The sequence below is a fragment of the Pimephales promelas genome, chromosome 9 (assembly GCF_988280905.1).
Source record: "Pimephales promelas chromosome 9, fPimPro1.hap1.1, whole genome shotgun sequence".
Taxonomy (NCBI): Eukaryota; Metazoa; Chordata; class Actinopteri; order Cypriniformes; family Leuciscidae; genus Pimephales; species Pimephales promelas.
Genome location: NC_142777.1, coordinates 23,036,679 through 23,055,968, shown reverse-complemented (window position 1 = coordinate 23,055,968; position 19,290 = coordinate 23,036,679). Strand labels below are relative to the sequence as shown.

At 36.8% G+C, this 19,290-nt stretch overlaps 1 protein-coding gene across 1 annotated transcript in view; it reads right to left on the bottom strand.

The window, feature by feature from the left end:
* Positions 1-17,960, bottom strand: part of kdrl (kinase insert domain receptor like) — a 47,507-nt gene extending 29,547 nt beyond the window's left edge. Inside the window, exons 1-9 of the mRNA XM_039664627.2 lie at positions 17,457-17,960; positions 7,141-7,237; positions 4,422-4,618; positions 2,778-2,902; positions 1,658-1,823; positions 1,369-1,505; positions 1,089-1,260; positions 863-980; positions 531-700 (exon numbers count right to left, since the gene is read on the bottom strand). Coding sequence (XP_039520561.2) covers positions 531-700; positions 863-980; positions 1,089-1,260; positions 1,369-1,505; positions 1,658-1,823; positions 2,778-2,902; positions 4,422-4,618; positions 7,141-7,237; positions 17,457-17,526 — 1,252 coding nt within the window. The 5' untranslated portion in view covers positions 17,527-17,960. The remainder of the gene's footprint in view (positions 1-530; positions 701-862; positions 981-1,088; positions 1,261-1,368; positions 1,506-1,657; positions 1,824-2,777; positions 2,903-4,421; positions 4,619-7,140; positions 7,238-17,456) is intronic.
* Between the last annotated feature and the right edge of the window lie 1,330 nt (positions 17,961-19,290).

Here is a 19,290-nt window from a genome sequence, read left to right as displayed (position 1 = left end):
TACATTACTAAAATTTCAGCTTTGACAGCACATTCCACAGCTCTTGCCAGAGAAGAGCATATCAATTCCTCTGCTTTCTTAGATTTTTTTTTCCTTTGAGAGTTTAAAAAAAACATAATGCCCAATGCAATCAGTAATTTTGCTGAAGAATAAGTTTGTCTTCACTCACATGTAAAAAACAAAAATCTATTTGATTCTTTCATTTCAAGTTCGATTCCCCAATAAATCAAATAATGAGATTTTACTCAAACAATGAAGATATTTAAATCAATATAAAAGTATGCTTATAAAATAAATCGATATAAAAGTATCAAATGTGTGCACGTATTTCAATATAAACGACTATAGAAAGTGCAGATAAAAAACAAATCACAGTTTAAAAGCAACAAAACCTGTGGCTGTTGGATATTTTTATTAGCATTTTTATGTTTATTTGTGGCAGCCCTAATTAGTTTGATATAATTTGAAGAATAGAAAACCATCAGAAGCTCATAATCATGTGCAGTTCACACTGGCTTTCTCTGCATTACCTCTGACTTCCAGCTTGTAGCTCAGGTTTCTGTAGAGCCCCTTTTCCTGGTTGGACAGTGCAATAGTGAAGATCCCAGCATCCTTCTGCCTCACTTGTTTTATGGTGAGGTTGAAGCCCACAGTCTCATAACATGTGGAATTTTCTGAAACAGCAACTCCATCTTTGTACCTATACAAATTGGCAGCAGAAAAAATAACAACTCACCAATACAATAATTGTACAATTAATGCATTACTGGTAGGACACATTTAGTTGGTTACTACACATTACATTCTTCTTATGGCTTTTGAGTCACATCTCTTATTTTAAAAATGCAAAGCATGAATTTACCACAACACTCTGTCGGGTGCAGGCAGGGCATTGACCCGTGGCTCAAACTGCACCTTTCTACCCTCTATAGCAGAAATGAATTTGCGTTTATTGTGGGTCACATTGAGGAATGGATGTTCTGTAGGAGACAAACATACAAAATGATACAATCCAATAAATGAATTCAAATTTTTCTACAAAAAAGCATGAATTTGTTAAGATAGTGGCACAACTATCACATCCTCACCGTATACAGTAACTTTAGTTGAAGTAGGAAGCCTGTTCTCTTCAATTGATCCTATGCACATATATGTGCCCTTGTGCTCCATTGTAACATTAGGTATAATTAATGCTTTAGTCATTACGATGATTTGGCCAGGTGGGTCCCTTGTTACTTTCATTTGGTGAGTGCAATTGATCTAAAAACACAGATGGGGAGTTCAGAGGTTTTACATAACACTAGTTTAAATCGGGTAGTTGTACAGTATTCATCAAATACCATTTTAGCAGGGCTCCTAATAACTCACCCGACTCTTATGAAACTGCCACTCAAATTCAATTATGCCATTGTAAGTGGTCTCTGCAGAGCAGTTGAGGACCAGGGTGTCACCAACTAGCACTTTTGGTCGTTCTGGTTCGATGCGGATGTTTCTCAGCTCCAAAGCTAGGCACAGAGAACAGGGCATGAATCTAGGTTGTGTCACGAAAAAAGTTTTTGTAATTTTCAATGACAGATTTTCAAAAAGTAATTGCGTAACTGGGATTTTCTCTTTAGCTACCTTTGAGCTATGCATTTTAGCAATTAAAATGACTTACTTTGCCTTATGAGGATGTAGTATGATGAAAATTGTGTGTCATTCACTCTGGTCACACATGTAATCAGTTGGTAACTGTCATAAGGTCTCAAAGGGATTGTGAAACCTATCTTTGGATCCCAAAGATCCTCAATCCTACTTTTTATATGATCTCCCATGGGATTCATCTGGAGAGCGAAAGGAGAGGATTTATTTATGTCATCTTTAAAAATAAGTACTAAATGTTCTTTCTGTGAAGAAGAAAACAAAGTGTGTGAAGCTTTTACTGCACATGATTAGTAGCACATCCATTAATGAGTAAAACAGGGCTAAGTTTGTCTGTGAGAAACTGATCATAGTTAAGTTGTATACACCATTTTACTTATTTTGTTTGTTCGTGGTCCAAGTGCCCTGCTAGGAAGGAAGGGAAGGAAGGAAACAGGAAGGACGAATACCACAGATCTTCCAATGGCAGGAAGGTCACATGACTATCTGTGCCATCTGGCTTAGAAGTGTTATCCATAGGACTGTGAGAAATGACCAGACCCACAACATGACCACCATGAAAAAAAAAACCCAAAACAAACTGTTGAAGTTCACTGCCAATGCTGTTTGAAGGACAGAATCTACTGCTTCCGTGACTTATGTAAGAGGCTGCTTGCTTGTATACTTAAAATAAGATGTGGTGGTGTTCCATCAGATATAACATAGAAAAATAAAATAAAATAAAAGACAAACTTTTGCTATTTAATCTTTTTTTAGTTAGCTGGAACAGAAAAATGTGTTTTATTAATTTCCTGAGTTTCTATTCTAAGTGAAAAACAACAGTCAAACACGAACTTCCTGTTCTTACAGGAAGCAGACAGAGAGACTCCTTAGGCCTCCTTGAGCTTCCCTGAGTCTAAAGCACTCTGTCTCTATCTATATATGCATGCTAAGGGCTTAAATGGGTGTGAAAAAATTTCAAAAACGCCCATGTCCCCATGTATTCATCAATGTCAGGTAATTCAAAACATCCTCTATTTTTCATGTCAAGGCTTTTAAGGTATGGTAAACCGGTAAAACATTCACCTCTAAGACATGCAGCGGTAAATTATGTGTGAATATATTTACATTCAGTGGCAATAACTTAAAATACTCACAGTCTCAAGGGAAACACGTTGGTTCGGGGACGTTGTTCTGCAGGGGACCACAAAAAAGGGTTCGTTCCGATACGCAAAAAGCGTGTATGGTGAACTGAAGGCTTTCACAAATGGATGATTGGGATCTGTAATTTAAAATTAAGCATTAAATAATATAGTAAGCACAAAATAATAACACTTTGCTTCAAACAAAGCTAATTAACCAATCACAAATACAATAATTCATTAATGGATTCATGAGCTGTATGATTTTGAATGGCTTAAAAAAAAAGAAAAAAAAAAGCATTTAATATTTTATCAATGACTTTTTTTACTTCTTCAGAAAATGCCTAGAGCAGCAATTAAATATCCCAGATAAAGTCAGATCATTTTTCTTTTTTCAACAGCAAACTGCCACACAGACTGCTCGATAAAGAAACAGCTTGGCAGGAGGGGATGTTACTGTACAGCTATGCTGTGAGATTGGTGTGATCAAACAAACAAGATGCAATAAAATATGTTTTTTTTTTTTTAAATAAACTTATTTCACATAAACAGTGGGATCACATAGTGAGAGGAACCAGGGGACTATCAAGTATTAAATTGGCAATACATGCAGCAGGCTGAAGTGGAAGAGGTCTGCTAAACAAAACAGCTGGTAAGCCAGAGACTTGGTGAGCTTTGTTGTAATTTTCACAGCTAAAGTTATCTCAGCTCTTTTTGGAAATACACTACCATTCAAAAGTTGAGGGTCAGTAAGACTTTTAAAATATTTTTTTAAAGAAGTCTCACCAAGGTTGAATTTTTTTGACCAAAAAAATACATTCAATATATTATTATTATGATATTACAATATAAAATAACTTATTTTCAGTAATATATTTTAAAATGTAATTCATTCCTGTGATGGCAAAGCTGAATTTTCAGCAGCCATTACTCCATTCGTCAGTGTCATGACAATCCTTAAGAAATCAACATATCTTCTCATTATTAATGTTGAAATCAGTTGTGCGGCTTCATATTTTTGTGGAAACCATGAATGTTTTTTTTTTTCATGAATCTTTGATGAACAGAAAGTTTTTCAAAACTTGAAAAACTTTTGAACTGTAGTGTATATTTTTGAGGCATGTTCATGAAACTCTGCTGTTGCACTTGCTTAAAATGTTAACTTTTTGTGGCACTGATTTTCTATTTCCTAGTCTTATGACAGTTTGGTTCTGTCTTGCGTATACAGTCCAGTTCTCAGTGATTCAATGAGTGCAGTCATAGCTGAATAGTTACTAGCTCCACTGCCCGGCTAACAGGTTTATGGCTTTGTTGTAGTCTCGGTGAGGTCTGGGGCCACTCATTACTTAATTTCCTTTTTAATATAATGCTTTTCTAATGGCTTGGAGTCTTTCCAGGTCATGCTTCACACAGAAAACACAGAATTTCTCTTCTGGAAAGTAATTGGAAGCAAAGTGCCAAGTTTCTAGTTTCATCCAGTAGGGATCATTTTATTTGTAACCAAAAACAGTAATGTACTGTACATGAGTATTATGCCAAATAATTAGCTCTTTGGTCGGTTGATTCTAAAGACAAGCTTTGTTTTATGGAACTATTTTACTACAATCTCTTGGTCTATGATAAAAAATAATAATAATAAAAAAGTATTCTTAATCTTACCTTTAACAAAAACATATGTGGACACCTTATGATTGCTGGACTTTTGATAACTGCATGTGTAGAAGCCAGTATCACTGTGCCTCAGGTTGTGTATGACCAGCTTGCTGCAGTGCTTGTGCTTTCTCTCTTCACAAGACTCAATAAGTCCTGATGACACATTTCTGTTCGCCAGCCTCCAGTGCAGCGAAGTTGATCCTCTAATGTACACCACACCATAGAAACAAAACATCACCAAAAATAAGTACAATTTCATAGGCAAACAGTCTTATGCCAATGGAGTGTCTGTCTGCTGCTATTGGTTTTGATTTTTTTAGCTATTCATGACATATTACAAAACTTAAATACAAAATCAGGAAATTACAGCACAAATGACATACAAACAGTACTGCAGCCTCTTTCAGTTTACTGTGAAATTAAAAACATAATCCTAATAATAATTCAACTAGACTACATCAATTGCAGGTGTTTTTTTAAGTGGCATCCTGATCATAACTTTAGAGTTATGCATACTGAGTGTTTATCCCCAAGAAAGCAAGTATCCTCCACTGATTACATCTGTCTTAAAAGTTTCAAGAGTTCTTTCTGAATTTGTACTCATTTTATGAATTTGTTAAGGCATATTGTTTCTGCCTTTCCTGTTTTAACCTGTGAAGCACTTTGGGTCAACTGTTGTTCGGTTAAATGTGCTGTACAAATAAAATGACTTGACTTGACTTGAATTATTGAAAATGACTCTTGTCTGACACTTCAGATTCCTTGTACATATTCCCAGGCTCATTTTTGATTTTTAAACATTCATAGTGTCAAACTTTCACATGGGAACAGGTATTAATTGGAAGAAGTGTCCAAATGGCATGTTTAATACAGTGCTTGTTTTTAAAAGGGCACATTAAAAGGATCCCAGTGGAGAATCAGAGATATCTCACATACCACCACTGTTGCGTCTAGCCTGATGGGTCATGCAACTTCACTCTTAAATCTGTCCACAGCCAAAGACAGTATCAGCTTTTTGCTCACATGACCTTGTAGGGAAGCATTACATTAGTTAAGCTTCTTCGGGGTCAGCATTCCTGGCATGACTGCAATAGCATGAAATGCTCTCTTAATGTCTAAACGATGTGTATATTTTTAAAAAAGCCCCCATCCATTTTTTTTTTCTGCAATAATTGGATATGATGGCTTTTTTGGGCCTATACTGCTTTTCTTTGAGGCCTCTCAACCCATGTTAAAGCAAAACCAAATGAGTTTAGTTTTAAAGAGTGATGGTGTAAGATCAGTGTATTTATACAGCTCCCGCTTAAGTTCTTATACAGTATTAAAGGAATAGTTGACCCCAAAATGAAAATTTTGTTAACATGTATTTACTCTCATGTCGTTCCAAACCCGTTTGACTCACTTTCTTCATTCTTATGTACAAAAAAATATATTATGAGAAATGTCTGCGTGGAATATTTCCAGTGTTTGATTACCACTGTTCTTCGAAATATCTTATTGTAGGCTTTGTTTCACAGAAGAAAGAAAGTCATACAAGTTTGGAAAGACATGAAGGTTAGCAAATAATGACAGAATGTCTCTTTCTGGGCAAACAGCATGTTGTGATTGAGATACTGGGCCCCAGAATGAGATGTTGGTGCTGACCAGGTTGCTTAACTAAATTAAACATCAAAGCTTTCCCGATCAGTTTCACCAAAAGACCACGACAGTTAATGAGTTGTTCTGCAAAAAATTAAATGCGTTGCTCCAGTTACATTTCACTGCACAAGTTACAGATCCACAAGAGACACTATAAGTAATTTTGTTTTTCTCCTCCATTGCAAAACTGTAATGTCCAGTGACGGGCACTACATAGCATGAAAATGAAATGAAATACATACCCCCTATTAAACCCTACCCTAAACCTAACTGACAATGAGAGCTAAAGCAAATGTGAGATAAAAACGTATTTACTGAAGGAATCATGTCATTTTAGCTTTCTTCTATGAGGCTTTGAACTCTTTTGTTCACAGATCCTTTTTAATCAATTATTTTCCCCCGTAATCATAATTAAAGTGAAAAGGGAATTGTTTTTTGGTTTTACCGCCTCTAGTGTTCATTTCATCTGGAAACTGCAGTGAAATGTTGTACATCACCCATGGACACTATACACAATACACATCAGCACTAAACAAGCACTAGTCACACTAAAATACTTGGAGCAACATGGAAATTAACATAGGTGTAAGCTGGTAAACTGGTTTTCAAAGGGCTAATTAAAAAAAGTTGATCGTTTTAAATTATTATAAATTTAGCTTAATTTATTCTCTCTGAATATTGGAATGCTTACTATTATTTATATATGAAGAGTTCAGATGCAAAAGCCTCTAAATGCCATTTGAAATTTTCTTCTTTAATGATGATTTTTATCAAACTTGTATATTTAAGTTCAGTAATTTCACTTAAATAACAATTAATAGGTAATTATCATTGCCATTTAAGTGAAATTACTGAACTTAAATAATACAAGTTTGATAAAAATCATCATTAAAGAAGAAAATTTCAAATGGCATTTAGAGGCTTTTGCATCTGAACTCTTCATATATATATATATATATATATATATATATATTTACGTATTTTGTGGATGGGTGACATACAACAACAACAAATAAATATATTTATAGGGCACACAATATTCTATGTGTGTTTGTGTGAGAGATAGGACAGCAGATGGGCACAGTACCTGCAGATGAGCGTGAGTGTGCCACCAACATGCTGAAGGTGTGTGTCTTCGGCAGGAAGCAGCTGTGGATCGGGCAGATGAGATCCCTCTACCAACCCTACAGAAAACACAATACAGCACAACACACAGTCAATCAGAGACACGCTAACATCTCAAGTGCATCACACACAAAGCTACAATGTGGTAAAATCTAACAAGTTTCCACTTACAAATACTATTCGGGGTGAGTGAATGATGACAGAATATTTGTTGAACCATACAAGATGGGTATTGCAGTTCTCCCTGGAGAACTGAAAAACACCTAAGCATAAAGGTAAATCTAAGCTGACCAAAACCAGAACACTAAGCAATTACGAGATGCACCTTCACCAGTGTGAATTAGAGACACTGAATCAGAATGTTATGCAATAGCCTTTCCGCTTCCATGTGGAGCTCCAGAATCCAGCTCAAAGCAGTCTAGTCTGTGCTGGACAGGTTTAAGCTGGCAGAGATGTGGAAACAGTGTGTCTGAGCATGTGAACACATTCTGCAAAAGAGGATGGAGGCCAGATGTACAGCTGTGCCCCCCACAGAGGGGTCACCTCTGTCAGCATGTGTGTGAGAGAACAACACAGACCCAGATGAATCAGATGTCCTTAAACACATCCTTCACATCAGTCAGTCCTTTGCATAATGCCACCTTTTTATACTCCGATAAGGAGCTTCATTTAACTTAGATCTCTTGAGATCTCTTCTGTGTGCTATTATTACAGTGAAGGTTCACTGCTGGTCTGGGGCCAGGTAAAGCTGATGATAGGAGCCATGAGTCCGCTGGGTACAGGAAGTGGTATCATTCCCTCTGCTGCCCAGGACAGTTGACAGTCATCTCATAAGTGATTTCCTTCTTTTGAACCTCCTCCCTGACTTCTTTGTGCTGTGGCACTGTAATGCAAGTTATTTGTGTCACCAGGCAAAAATGATATTTGGATTTTCAGTCTTCTGGGAAACCTCGCCTGACAAAAAGACCAGGGGCCAATTTATAAAACTGCGCGTAGAATCCTTACTAAAATGTACGTGCGCCGAAAGCCAAAAATGTCGTACGCAAAAAATTCAGACTTATAAAACCGTGCGTATGCCAGAACCTGCACAGAATTTACTTTATAAATCCCAGTCAGCGGAAGAATGCGCGTACGTACATGCGTCTCCACCCCGAAATAACCAAATATGGAGATTTTAACGCCTAGTTTTACTATGCATACTCATCTGCATATCATTTGCATATGATTATTCATCCACATGATAACATGTTTAACTGTACAAGACATTAGGAAAATATGAAATACGAGTGCCATCACATTACATTAATAAAAATCATTTAGTAGCCCATCCTTCCCTTGCTTTTTAAATAAATAAAATAAAATTGTGCAAAATGCTTTTCAGAGAAAGTTTTTCTCAATCTTTTCCACTGGCCAAATAGTATTTTAATTGCTTTATATTTTTAATGGAAACAGAAAGACCTTGTCGTGCATTATTTGCACGAAACCATTTTCTCAGACAATCTGATATCCTGATAAGCAATTGTCTATGTAGGTAACACATTACAACACAGACAGCATGCCAGAGGAAATGTTCAAAAACATCACATCCACAACAAATATTTATATTTATTGAATATAAAAATATTGTAACTTCTCAGTAATGATATCATGTAGTTTAAGTGTTTAACACCCTTAATGAGAATGACATATTTAATCTAAATGTTTATATCAGAAGTAAAACATAGTTTAAATCATTCATTTATTTATTTAAACTGTTATTATGAACATGCACTATTTATGATGGACTCATAATGAAGATTTACGGTTTCACTTCATCTGCGTCAGTTTCAATAAACGGCCCAACGCACTCGCTTGAGCAGATATTTAAGAAGGGATGGATATTTGCTTCAAGTGATAGGTTTTCTGAGTGAAATTATATTTGTATTATCTTAGATGTATAATTTCCTTAGATTTTCTGTTTAAAAGTGATCAAAAAGACATTTAACTCCAGCTCACCATTGGTGTCGCCAAACTGCTCCTTCTCCAAAACATTCATACGCATGGGTCAGAGTTTGAGTGCAGGTGCGCAAATTTTGCCGTCAAGTTTTGTTTTTATAAATCACAACTTATGCGTCGGAAGTGGCGTACAGTAGAATGCAAAGACACATTTTTGTGGACAGCTTCACGGTTTTTAATGTTTTTCTTCACTTTTTCAGTGCCTCATGCATGAGTGTCACATTTTTAAGTCGCCAAATGAAAAGAGGTGTAAATATCTAACAATAGTTTTGGTAAGATTTGAGTAAAAAAAATCTCATGTAGAACAGTCTCACTTTTACTTAAGATTTTAGAATGGAAATTTTTGTAACAGCATCAGTGTTCAAAACACAAGATGATCTTTTAAAAAGATTTGTGTATTACAATCTGGATGATAATTGCATTATGTTCTCTTCTAATCTTCACCCACCTTACTTGACAGTCTCATACCAGATACCATGAAGTCATTATCAGTACATTCTCCGACCAATAGCACAATTTAGTTTTCATAAATGGTTTAAAAACACAGCTGCATTCGCCAGAATGAACTTACCACACCAACACTGCCACTTAATATGAACTTCCTCTTAATATGCTACAACATCATTATTGTTTCACAGTACAAAGTCAGTTAAGGGTAGCGGATGTAGCCAGAGATTTTCACGTTAAGCACACACCTCTATCAGCTTGATATTATCCCTCTGCCCAGAAGAGACATAACCAGACATAACCCCAGCTGTCCTAGTCAAAAAATAACCTCCCCTACGGTGACTCTCTTATTGAGCTGAAAGCTTTTTTTTTTTTTACACATCTGTTCTGTAGATATTTGGACATCTTCTTCTAAGAGTTGTAAAAGATTTACATTTCCACATGAAATAAAACACATTAAAAATGTCTTTGCTGTAATGTTGTTGGTGTCAGACAGTAACTGTATGCCCGTCTCAGACAATCCATCATGAATTATATTTCCTATAAATTTCATAAGGACAAAATGTTCAACATGTTCTCATTAGGATGTTTTTAGAAACACTGTACATCTGTTACATCTAGTATCTTCAACTAGAAGATACTGCTGTTCCCACTGTACTGAAAGAGAGATATTTAGTCAGAGTGAGTCGATATTGTTTTGACTGCTCTGAAATATGTTTACCGGCCGCACAGTAGATTTGGTCTAATACCAGATACTTTTTATTGAAAATTATTAATTCCTGCTGACATCCAAATATTCATATTTTCCTCTAAGCCTCATTCACAGATGTACCCCTGCACGCAAACAGATACAGTGAATCACATCCTATAAAACCCAACAACTCTCGCTGTCTTCACAGCTGCCCTGTTCAGCAGGGGCCCCCAGCAGCCCACTTAAGGAGAGCACTTTCTCATAAAAACCTCTTGTCTCTGTCCCTGTACACCCACGTATTCCCACAGCACACAGACCCCCACCTGCCCCTGATGTCTGCCCAGTGCTGACCTCAGCGCGGCACTTTGCCCCCCTCTCCAACAGCTGTGTACAGCATTCTTCCATCACAGAGACTCAAAAATGCCAAAAATGAGGCTTGTTGTGGTGCTTCAAGGGGCCTGGGACCTGGTTTCCATTAAAGCCAATTAAAAATAAAATGGAAGCAAGGAAAAAAAAACACAGGACTGATGCTACAGATGCCATATTCAGCATGATCAGCCTACAGTAAATGGCATGCCACTGTCACAAGGCTCTGTTCCTCCTGACCTCCCACAATCATGCAATCAGTTAATCATGGCATATTAATAGATGTGTGTAGTTTTGCGAGGGAACAAGAGAATCTTCAAGTCCAAATAAGTAGAGGAACTTTCACAAAGACGATTGGTTTGAATTTTGAGTGTGAGATGGGAGGCGCATAAATCTCTAAATTACATCAAAATGATGTGTGGGTTTTCCATGGAAAGCTAAAGACAAGTCTTGGAAACATTTAAGCCAACAACTGTTCAGAAACCAAAATGTGTCATTGGTCCCTGGTGGATGTTAAAAAATCTGGAACTTATGAAGTCAGATGATGTTTGAGATTTTTTTACAGATGCAATTCAATTTACTTGTGTACTGTCTTTTGTACAGAGGAAATCCTGTCGCTGCCCAGTAAGCATCGGTCATAATATGCGGAATTCCCTACTCTGTGGCTGGTACAAGACTGCCCGTGCTTCCCGTCCACCCATGTGATGCACAGTTGCCAGTAAAGCGGTCTCTGAGGACGGGGCAGGGGGAATCTTTTTTGGGCTTACACAACAATGGTAATTCATAAATCATTTAACCTTGCTGCAATATCCATTATGATTTCAAAGCTTTACAAACAACAAAGGCTTCTTGACAAATAAAAAAAAAAAACGTCAAACAATAGTAAGCATCTCTATGGGCACAGAACCGAACATCAGGCGACCTTTGAACGGGACCAATCACATATTAATTTCTTTCCTGTCTTTTTTGAAAGAAGACAAAGCACCCTTCTGGGACATGTAAAATGTCTATATGTGTCTATTTAAGCTGACTATGATTTTTGACAAAAACATAATGTTTTGTAAGATCTATTGTATTACGAACATAACAAAACACACTGTCCTTACAACTGTGATCGTCATCTATGCTTATATCATAAATCATGTAATATGTCTGGTAATGTCAGCTAGTTCTTCCCACCAAAATAAACCCAGACAGATCAGCTCTTGTATTGTTTGACTGTCCATCTGTATGTTATACCAATAATTAAGGCTGTTCACCAAGTAAAGAAATTACATTGGAATAATAATAAGTTTGTTAGTATTATTTTTATTTGAGAAGAGAGAGATGTCACAAGAAGCATGGAAAATGTGACAGTAAAATTACACAAATAACCAATTAAAATCAAGTATTTCAGAGAGCCGTGTAATAAAATGGTATGTCTGCTTAAATGTACTATAATTCATGTGGTCAGACAAAGGTGCAAAAAGCAGACTTAATGGTAAACTCTTCACAAATCTAAAGACCACCCATTAAAAAAGTTGCTACTACACCTCCAACTGTGCTGCCTGCCTTCTCATTCATTGAAGTGTTCTCTTATTGCAAGTCCCTCTGCTACAACTACTGCTCCCTGCCAAGTCGCTAGGTTAAGACAACAGCAATGGAGAATGTAGATTTTATTAGTTCCTGGTTTGGTCTTTGTAACGTGGAGTCAAAAACCGAACACACTCAACCTATACGAAAAAAATAAGATGGTTAATTAAATAAACAACATCTAGCTAAACTGAGTGGCAATTCTGGTCATATCATAATATTGAAACCATAGAATATGACAAACCCTAGAAATAGTAAGTGGATTTGAATCCCATAATCTCCCACAATATGTTTTGGAGCTCAGGGGATTTTGCTGTTCTTCATGCAGAAGATTCTCCTTGAAATTGCAATATAACCCAACACGGGCAGCTATCACATTTGTGTGTCAAAGGGAGAAGTCAACTTGGATGAAATACCAAATGACAAAAAAAACACGGTACAAAAATTTCTTTGGCTGTCTTACTAATTCCGACAAGTTTGAGAGAAGAGAAACATGTCAACATAATTTAATGCAGTACTTTTAATGTTTCATGAGGGGGGAGATTGCAATAATAAAGAAAGCAAGCAAGAAAGCACACTGCACAGTCTCTACTCGTGAGCTACCCCACCGCTGTGGGATGAGTGGATGAGCTTGAATTGCACTTGGCTGACCCCTACCTACTGTATTCCTCCCAACATGCACTTCTGCTGCTGTTCAGTAGGAACACTACAGTTGTTCCTGAGCTTTAAAAAAAATGTAATCCAGAAAAAAAAAAAACTCAAAGTAATCAAGTTCAACCCAGGCACTACACAGTCTAGTACATATTCAAACAATTATTTTGCCACCCATATTCATAGTTTACAGAATGTGCAGAACACTGAGAGGTGAGGGGATACCTTGTGTAGCAAGGTGCGAGTAGAGTTTCTGAAATTATTTTGACTGTGTAGTAATGCACAGAATTTGTGTATAAATATATTTTTTAAATGCCCATATTACCATATTTCACTGTGGGATATAGTCTGTCAGGCTTGATGCACACACTGTAAGCAGTACACAGAGCAGTTTAGGTTCTGTTTCGTCCAGATTAATTATTATTTAGATTAAAATTAGGGCTGTGCAAAGATTAATTGTGATTAATCGCATCCAAAATAAAAACTGAGTTTACATAATATGTGTGTGTGTGCTGTATAATTATTTTGTATATATTTATAAATACATATTCATGCACGTGTGCATCGAAAAGACAGTTTCAGTGCAAACTGATTCGTTTCGCTTGATAAGACCCTTATTCATTGTCTGGAATCGTTTAAAGCCCTTTGAACAGTTTGCAGTTTGCACTGAAACTGTCTTTTGGAAATTGAACCATTTGGTTACCAGTAAAGTGCATTATATGGAGAAAAATCCTGGAATGTTTTCATCAAAAACCTTATTTTCTTTTCGACTGAAGAACGACATGAACATCTTGGATGACATGGGAGTGAGTAAATTATCAGCAATTTTTTTTTAAAAAAGTGAACTACTCCGTTAAGTGCAGTGAGAAAAGTCTATAAATCTCCAACATCCTCACACGCAATATAGCCGACTAGCAGAAACTCCTTCTTTTATACAGATGTGACGTAATGACGCAAAGACATACTCGAATCTCCCGCGGAAATCCACCAGTACCACTGGAGTTAAAAACATTATTAATGTGTGTATTTTGGATAATGTTTAACCACAAAAAAGCTACGGACTGCAGATTTAAGAGTATAGGGTGAGGTGACAAACCTTTTAGACCATCCGCCTGGTGCAGCGCTGACCATTTGTTCTGTTGTTAAACAAGCGAAAGTGGATTCGGACACGCTCTAAGTGAACTTGCGCCCTGCGCTTTAGACCATGTGCTTAGATAGTTAAAATAGGGCCCAGAGAGTTGTTGTGACAGAAATAAGATTTATCTAGAGTGCCGAAGTGATGACGTCACTTTGTAGGACAACTCGGAAGCTAGCGGCGCATGGGTTCCCTCAGTTGAAAAGCAATGCATTTTCCCCATAGACATTTGTAAAATCGCAAAAAATAAGATCTGTGTTTAAAAAAGAGTTGTGACACGTTTTTTGTCTATCAAGATAATCTTTACAAGTTAATCCAAAATTTATACATTTTGAAACCTATATAAAGTTTTTTAAAAACACATTATTACTGTGTGTTCTATGTCATAGATCAAAACATGAAAATATTTAGAGGCTTTGTTCACCACAGACCTTATTTCAGGTGATTTAGCAAAAACCCATTCAAAAATCCCATAAACTTTAGAGCGAGGGAACCGGTAGTGCTAAAAGGCTAACTCACTTCTGCGTTTTGACGTACAGAGTGACGACGCAACTTCGGCACTCTATTAAAGGGATAGTTCACCCTGAAATGAAAACGAAAATCTGTAAGACTTTCGCCCATCTTCGGAACACAAATGAAGATCTTTTTGATCAAATCTGAGAGATTTCTGTCATTCCATAGACAGCTGAGCAATTTTGACACTTCAAAAGGTTCACAAAGAGATCATAAAACTAATCCATAGAAATTGAGTGGATTACTAAACGATTTCTGAAGAGACACAATATGATGAACAGATTGAATTTAGGCTTTTATTCACAAACATTCACCAACTCATACACCAGTTGTGCTAAACTGAAACTCAAGCGTTCACTTGACCTGCAAACCAATGAGGTTCATTATCGTGTTGCGCAGGACGTCTGAGCTTACTTCGTTGGTTCTTGCGCGTCAAGCAGGTACAGTTGAGCTTCTGTTAATGTTTGCAGATCAATGTTCAAATGTGAATAAAATCCAAAATAAATCTGTTATATCAAGTGATCGGGAAAAAAATGGATACACCGCTAGACTCGGATTAATATGAATATAATTTTATGATCTCTTTATGAACTTTATGGGGCGGCGAAGTTTCAGTTGCGTATATACGTCTATGGAGAGACAGAAAACTTTCAGATTTCATCAAAAAGATCTGCATTTGTGTTCCGAAGATGAAGGAAAATCCTACAGGTTTGGAATTACATGAAGGTGAGTAGATTATGACAATTTTCCTTTTTGGGTTATCCCTTCAACTTTTTGAGGGCCAACTCCTGATAATCATTTTACAATTTATTGCCATTACCAAGACTATCTCTGTTACTCAGCATAAATGCATCCAGTCTGAAAGCACAAAGTAAGCCTGCATAGCAGTTACTGGATCCATTGCCTATGTGCTGCTTATGCATGCAATGTGAAACAGGCCTAATTTGTCAAGCCAGTAATTAAATATTTTTTACTGTAAAGTTGTGATGTTAAAGTTGCCAGTACGAGTGCGCTAACACATATTCAGTGTGTTCTGAAAAGTAATGTAATGTGAAGGGTTCTCAGATGTGTAAAATTCCTGGAATATTTTCACCTTTAAATGGTCCAGCAAATTTTTAAAACAGAGCCTTGCGCAATTTCTGGATCATTTCAAGATGCGTTATATCTACACAGTGGCATTATTAAAAGTTTCTCTAAAACATACTTCCTTCTCATTCCAGTAAGTAACTTCTAACAACCAAATTAAGAAGTGTTTCACTTCTCTAAATGTGTAAAGTTCAAAGTTAAAGTTTGATAGTCACTCTGACTCACCTTGCATTTCTTAATATGCACTGTAACAGTTTCAATTTCATAAACTAGAAAACTGAATTGTTAATACTTAAGAAATCACATGGATCATTTCACATAATTGCGCTAACAAAATGTTTGATCTGAAATAATCACAATCCCCCACCATAAACAGGCTGACATTTTATTTGTATCCATGCCCTATTTCTGACTAATGGATTAACCATACACCCCTGACATATGAAATATAATGGCATGCTCTTCCGCTCTACCATTGTCTGTGACGACTGACACACATTTGGAGTAGAGGAGCAAGCAAGAAGTCTGGGGAAGGAATCTTTACTCAGGTAGCATGTCACATTTCCGTGACCTCTACTGCAAGAACAATTCAAGGGTACCTCCTGCCTCTCCATCCGCTTCCTTCATGTGTCTTTCCCACGCTCTGCGTGAGGACAGCGAAGGAAATCTACTTGGAGACCTTGTAGACAAAGCTTGAAGACCCAAAAAGTCATGGGGGGAGCAGTATTTCCTCTGTTTGGATGAGAGTAAGAGCTTCTGTTTGTTTGGACAGTAGGAGGAAGACCTGTATCTGTAGTGCACAACTGTTGTGTCACAATGAACAATGGCATCCACCTTTTACTATCCATCTTGTTATAAAGAGCTGCAGCCAGAAAACCAAGCAGCCAAGTGTCAACAATATACTTTCTCGTGTAAACACATATTCTTTCCTCAAACTCAACAACACTAGAACTGGAGATGTGCCCAAACAACCCATTTACAATAAACTGTTTTGAATGTTATAAAAACACACACCTGATATTTCCATCACAATGTGTTCATTCATCGAATAACTAAACTATTCCCATGGGGCTAGTTGAGTTATTCAAAGACAAACTGTTCTTCCATAGCTGTGGACCATTAAACAAAATGTACCATATGTTTGGGCTCGCCATAATTGAGTAAATGTCAGTAAAATCATTTAAGGATAAAACCTCTCCTGCTTGATAAATGCGTGGTTCAGTTAGTGCCAGAGTGCAGAGCGCTGATGGTTGAGTCTCAAAACCCAGCTACCCAAAATTTGGGAACCCTGAACAGATACTTATGATTTATTTGGCACATATGCCACATATGATCTCAAAAATGCTACACCCCCTCAAAAACATTCTGAGGTAGGCAGCTCGTTGGGTTTTGAGAAATGACATCCATACCTTATTTTAAAAACTCATCATATGTTCATACAATGATGAAAATTGTTAATCAGTGTACCAACATATTTGTGCCCATCTGTTTAATTTGTTACAATAAATGCAATTTCTACAAGATCACATGTGTTTTCAGAGTTTCTTCTCCTCAGCAGTAATTGAAGTCTAAATAGTTTAAAAAGTGCAACATAAGAGCAAGCCACAGACCTAAATATTAATTCAATGCCATAAGTGATGTAATTTGAATCTAGTATAACACTAAAATGTTTCATCATTAGCCTATCCGTATTTATTTACTTTGCAGATCAGGATGAGAACTGAACTTCAAGCCGCATCTGTACAACAGCAGCCCAAAGATAGCAAAACATCGCGTGCAGCTTCACTTAAAGCGCAGAAAAATGGCAAAAAGCGACACTCACCACTTGAGAAGTAATTAAAAAGCAGCTGAAAAGTGAAGAAGCCTTTGACTGAGGGTTGAACACAAGTCATTTCGATGGTTAAAATAACGTGCCGAAAGATATTCCGTATACTGTCACTTTCTATTTGATGTAGCCTAGTTGTTGTAGTCCACCTGGACCGAAATGTCTCTTGATGTCGAGTTATGCGTATAGTTCCCGTTGTTATGCCAGAGATTGTTCTTTCAGTGATGCCTCTATAATGAAAACACGTCTCCTAGTCTCTCAGTGACTGTACAGGTATCGTACGGTACTGCGCCTCTGCCCCGGTACAAACACGAGTGGAGCAACTCCAAACTACTCCCGTGGGCAGGTGCGAAGTTTGCGCTTCCTTCCTAAAACTGAGTGATTGAAATTTCACAAACTAGACTGTATAAAGAAGGTTTAACAATAATATAACAATGAAAACAACTTATAATGCCAAGCGACTGATAAACCATCCCACTGCCTTTGACTTTTCTGCCGGGGTTTTCCTCTTGAAGGCTTTATATGAAGCAAGGACGGAAGGACGCAACGTCACCATAGTAACTGCATGCGATACTCCTAATGCACTTCTGGCGCACTTTTCCTGCCTTAACTCAATTAAGATATTGCTTGATTCAGATTCTTACAAGACAGAATATCTTGAAGTAAATGTTTGTGCTCTTTTTGTCCGCTTTAATGAAAGGTGTATTTCATCTCAGTGAAATGTCCCACCCAAATGGCTCTATGAATGTCATGACTGTGTGCAGAATATAGGCATTTCAACTGCATTATTTTAACCAAACTCTATCGACCCCCCGGGAAGAGTAGGTTACCTAAAATATCTAGGTTCAAAGGTAAACAGGCATTGTCTGATAACTTCTCAGAAAAAAATACCTTGCAAAAACATTTACAAGGTTTATTTTTAACTCCAGAAACAGGATGTGTAGCTAATTTTATATCAATGTAAATAATCACAGGGCTTCTTTTCACCTTCCAACACCCCATGGTGAATGGATGCACTACAGACTGTTTGTCTTTTTGATGCTACAAATGAGGACACGCTCCCCGCAACGTTTGGTAACACATTGTCCATTCATGCCCTTATCTATACTTTAAATGCACAGAATAAGATGGTCAATCTGTTAGAGCAGAAATCAAAAAGGTCTGTGTCAGAATATAGTACAGTTTAATACAGTTTGCTACTGATGAGATTTAATGTGTGGTTTTCTTCAATATTGATTGGAGGATAATGTGATTAAAGAGTAGAGATAACAGTTTACCGATTGCTTTTGTGACTCAAAGTGAAGGTAGCTGTAATGTTCAGGTTTTAGTTTAGGCTATTTCTACTTTTGATGAGGTTTAGGCTATATAGCCTATTTAAATGATGCCATTTATATTTAATAAATCATTTTATTATGCATTATTTTATATGTAAATTATTATTTATTTATAAAATAATTAAAAATGCCTGTATTTTTGTTTTATTTAAAGAAGCTTGAAATCAATGCATACTATTTGAGGAAAATCTGGTTATGTTTCCTGGTTTGGCAACAGAGATGATCTGATTTAGGTATTTCTTGAATCTACAACAAAATAATATTTATCTAACAACTAATGAATTTACAACCAAAGTAGGCTACTATTTTTAAATCTGGCACAAACGTATAAATATATCTGTTATTTTAATATTATTTATGTAGCTGACTTTAGGAAATATTTGTGCTTCTCTCTGACCACTTGCCACAAGGATCATGTTTGTTTTTTTCTTTCTCCTGTGCAATCAGCCCTCTGAACTGATCACACATTTCCCTCAGGCCAGCGCGGTGGCTAGATA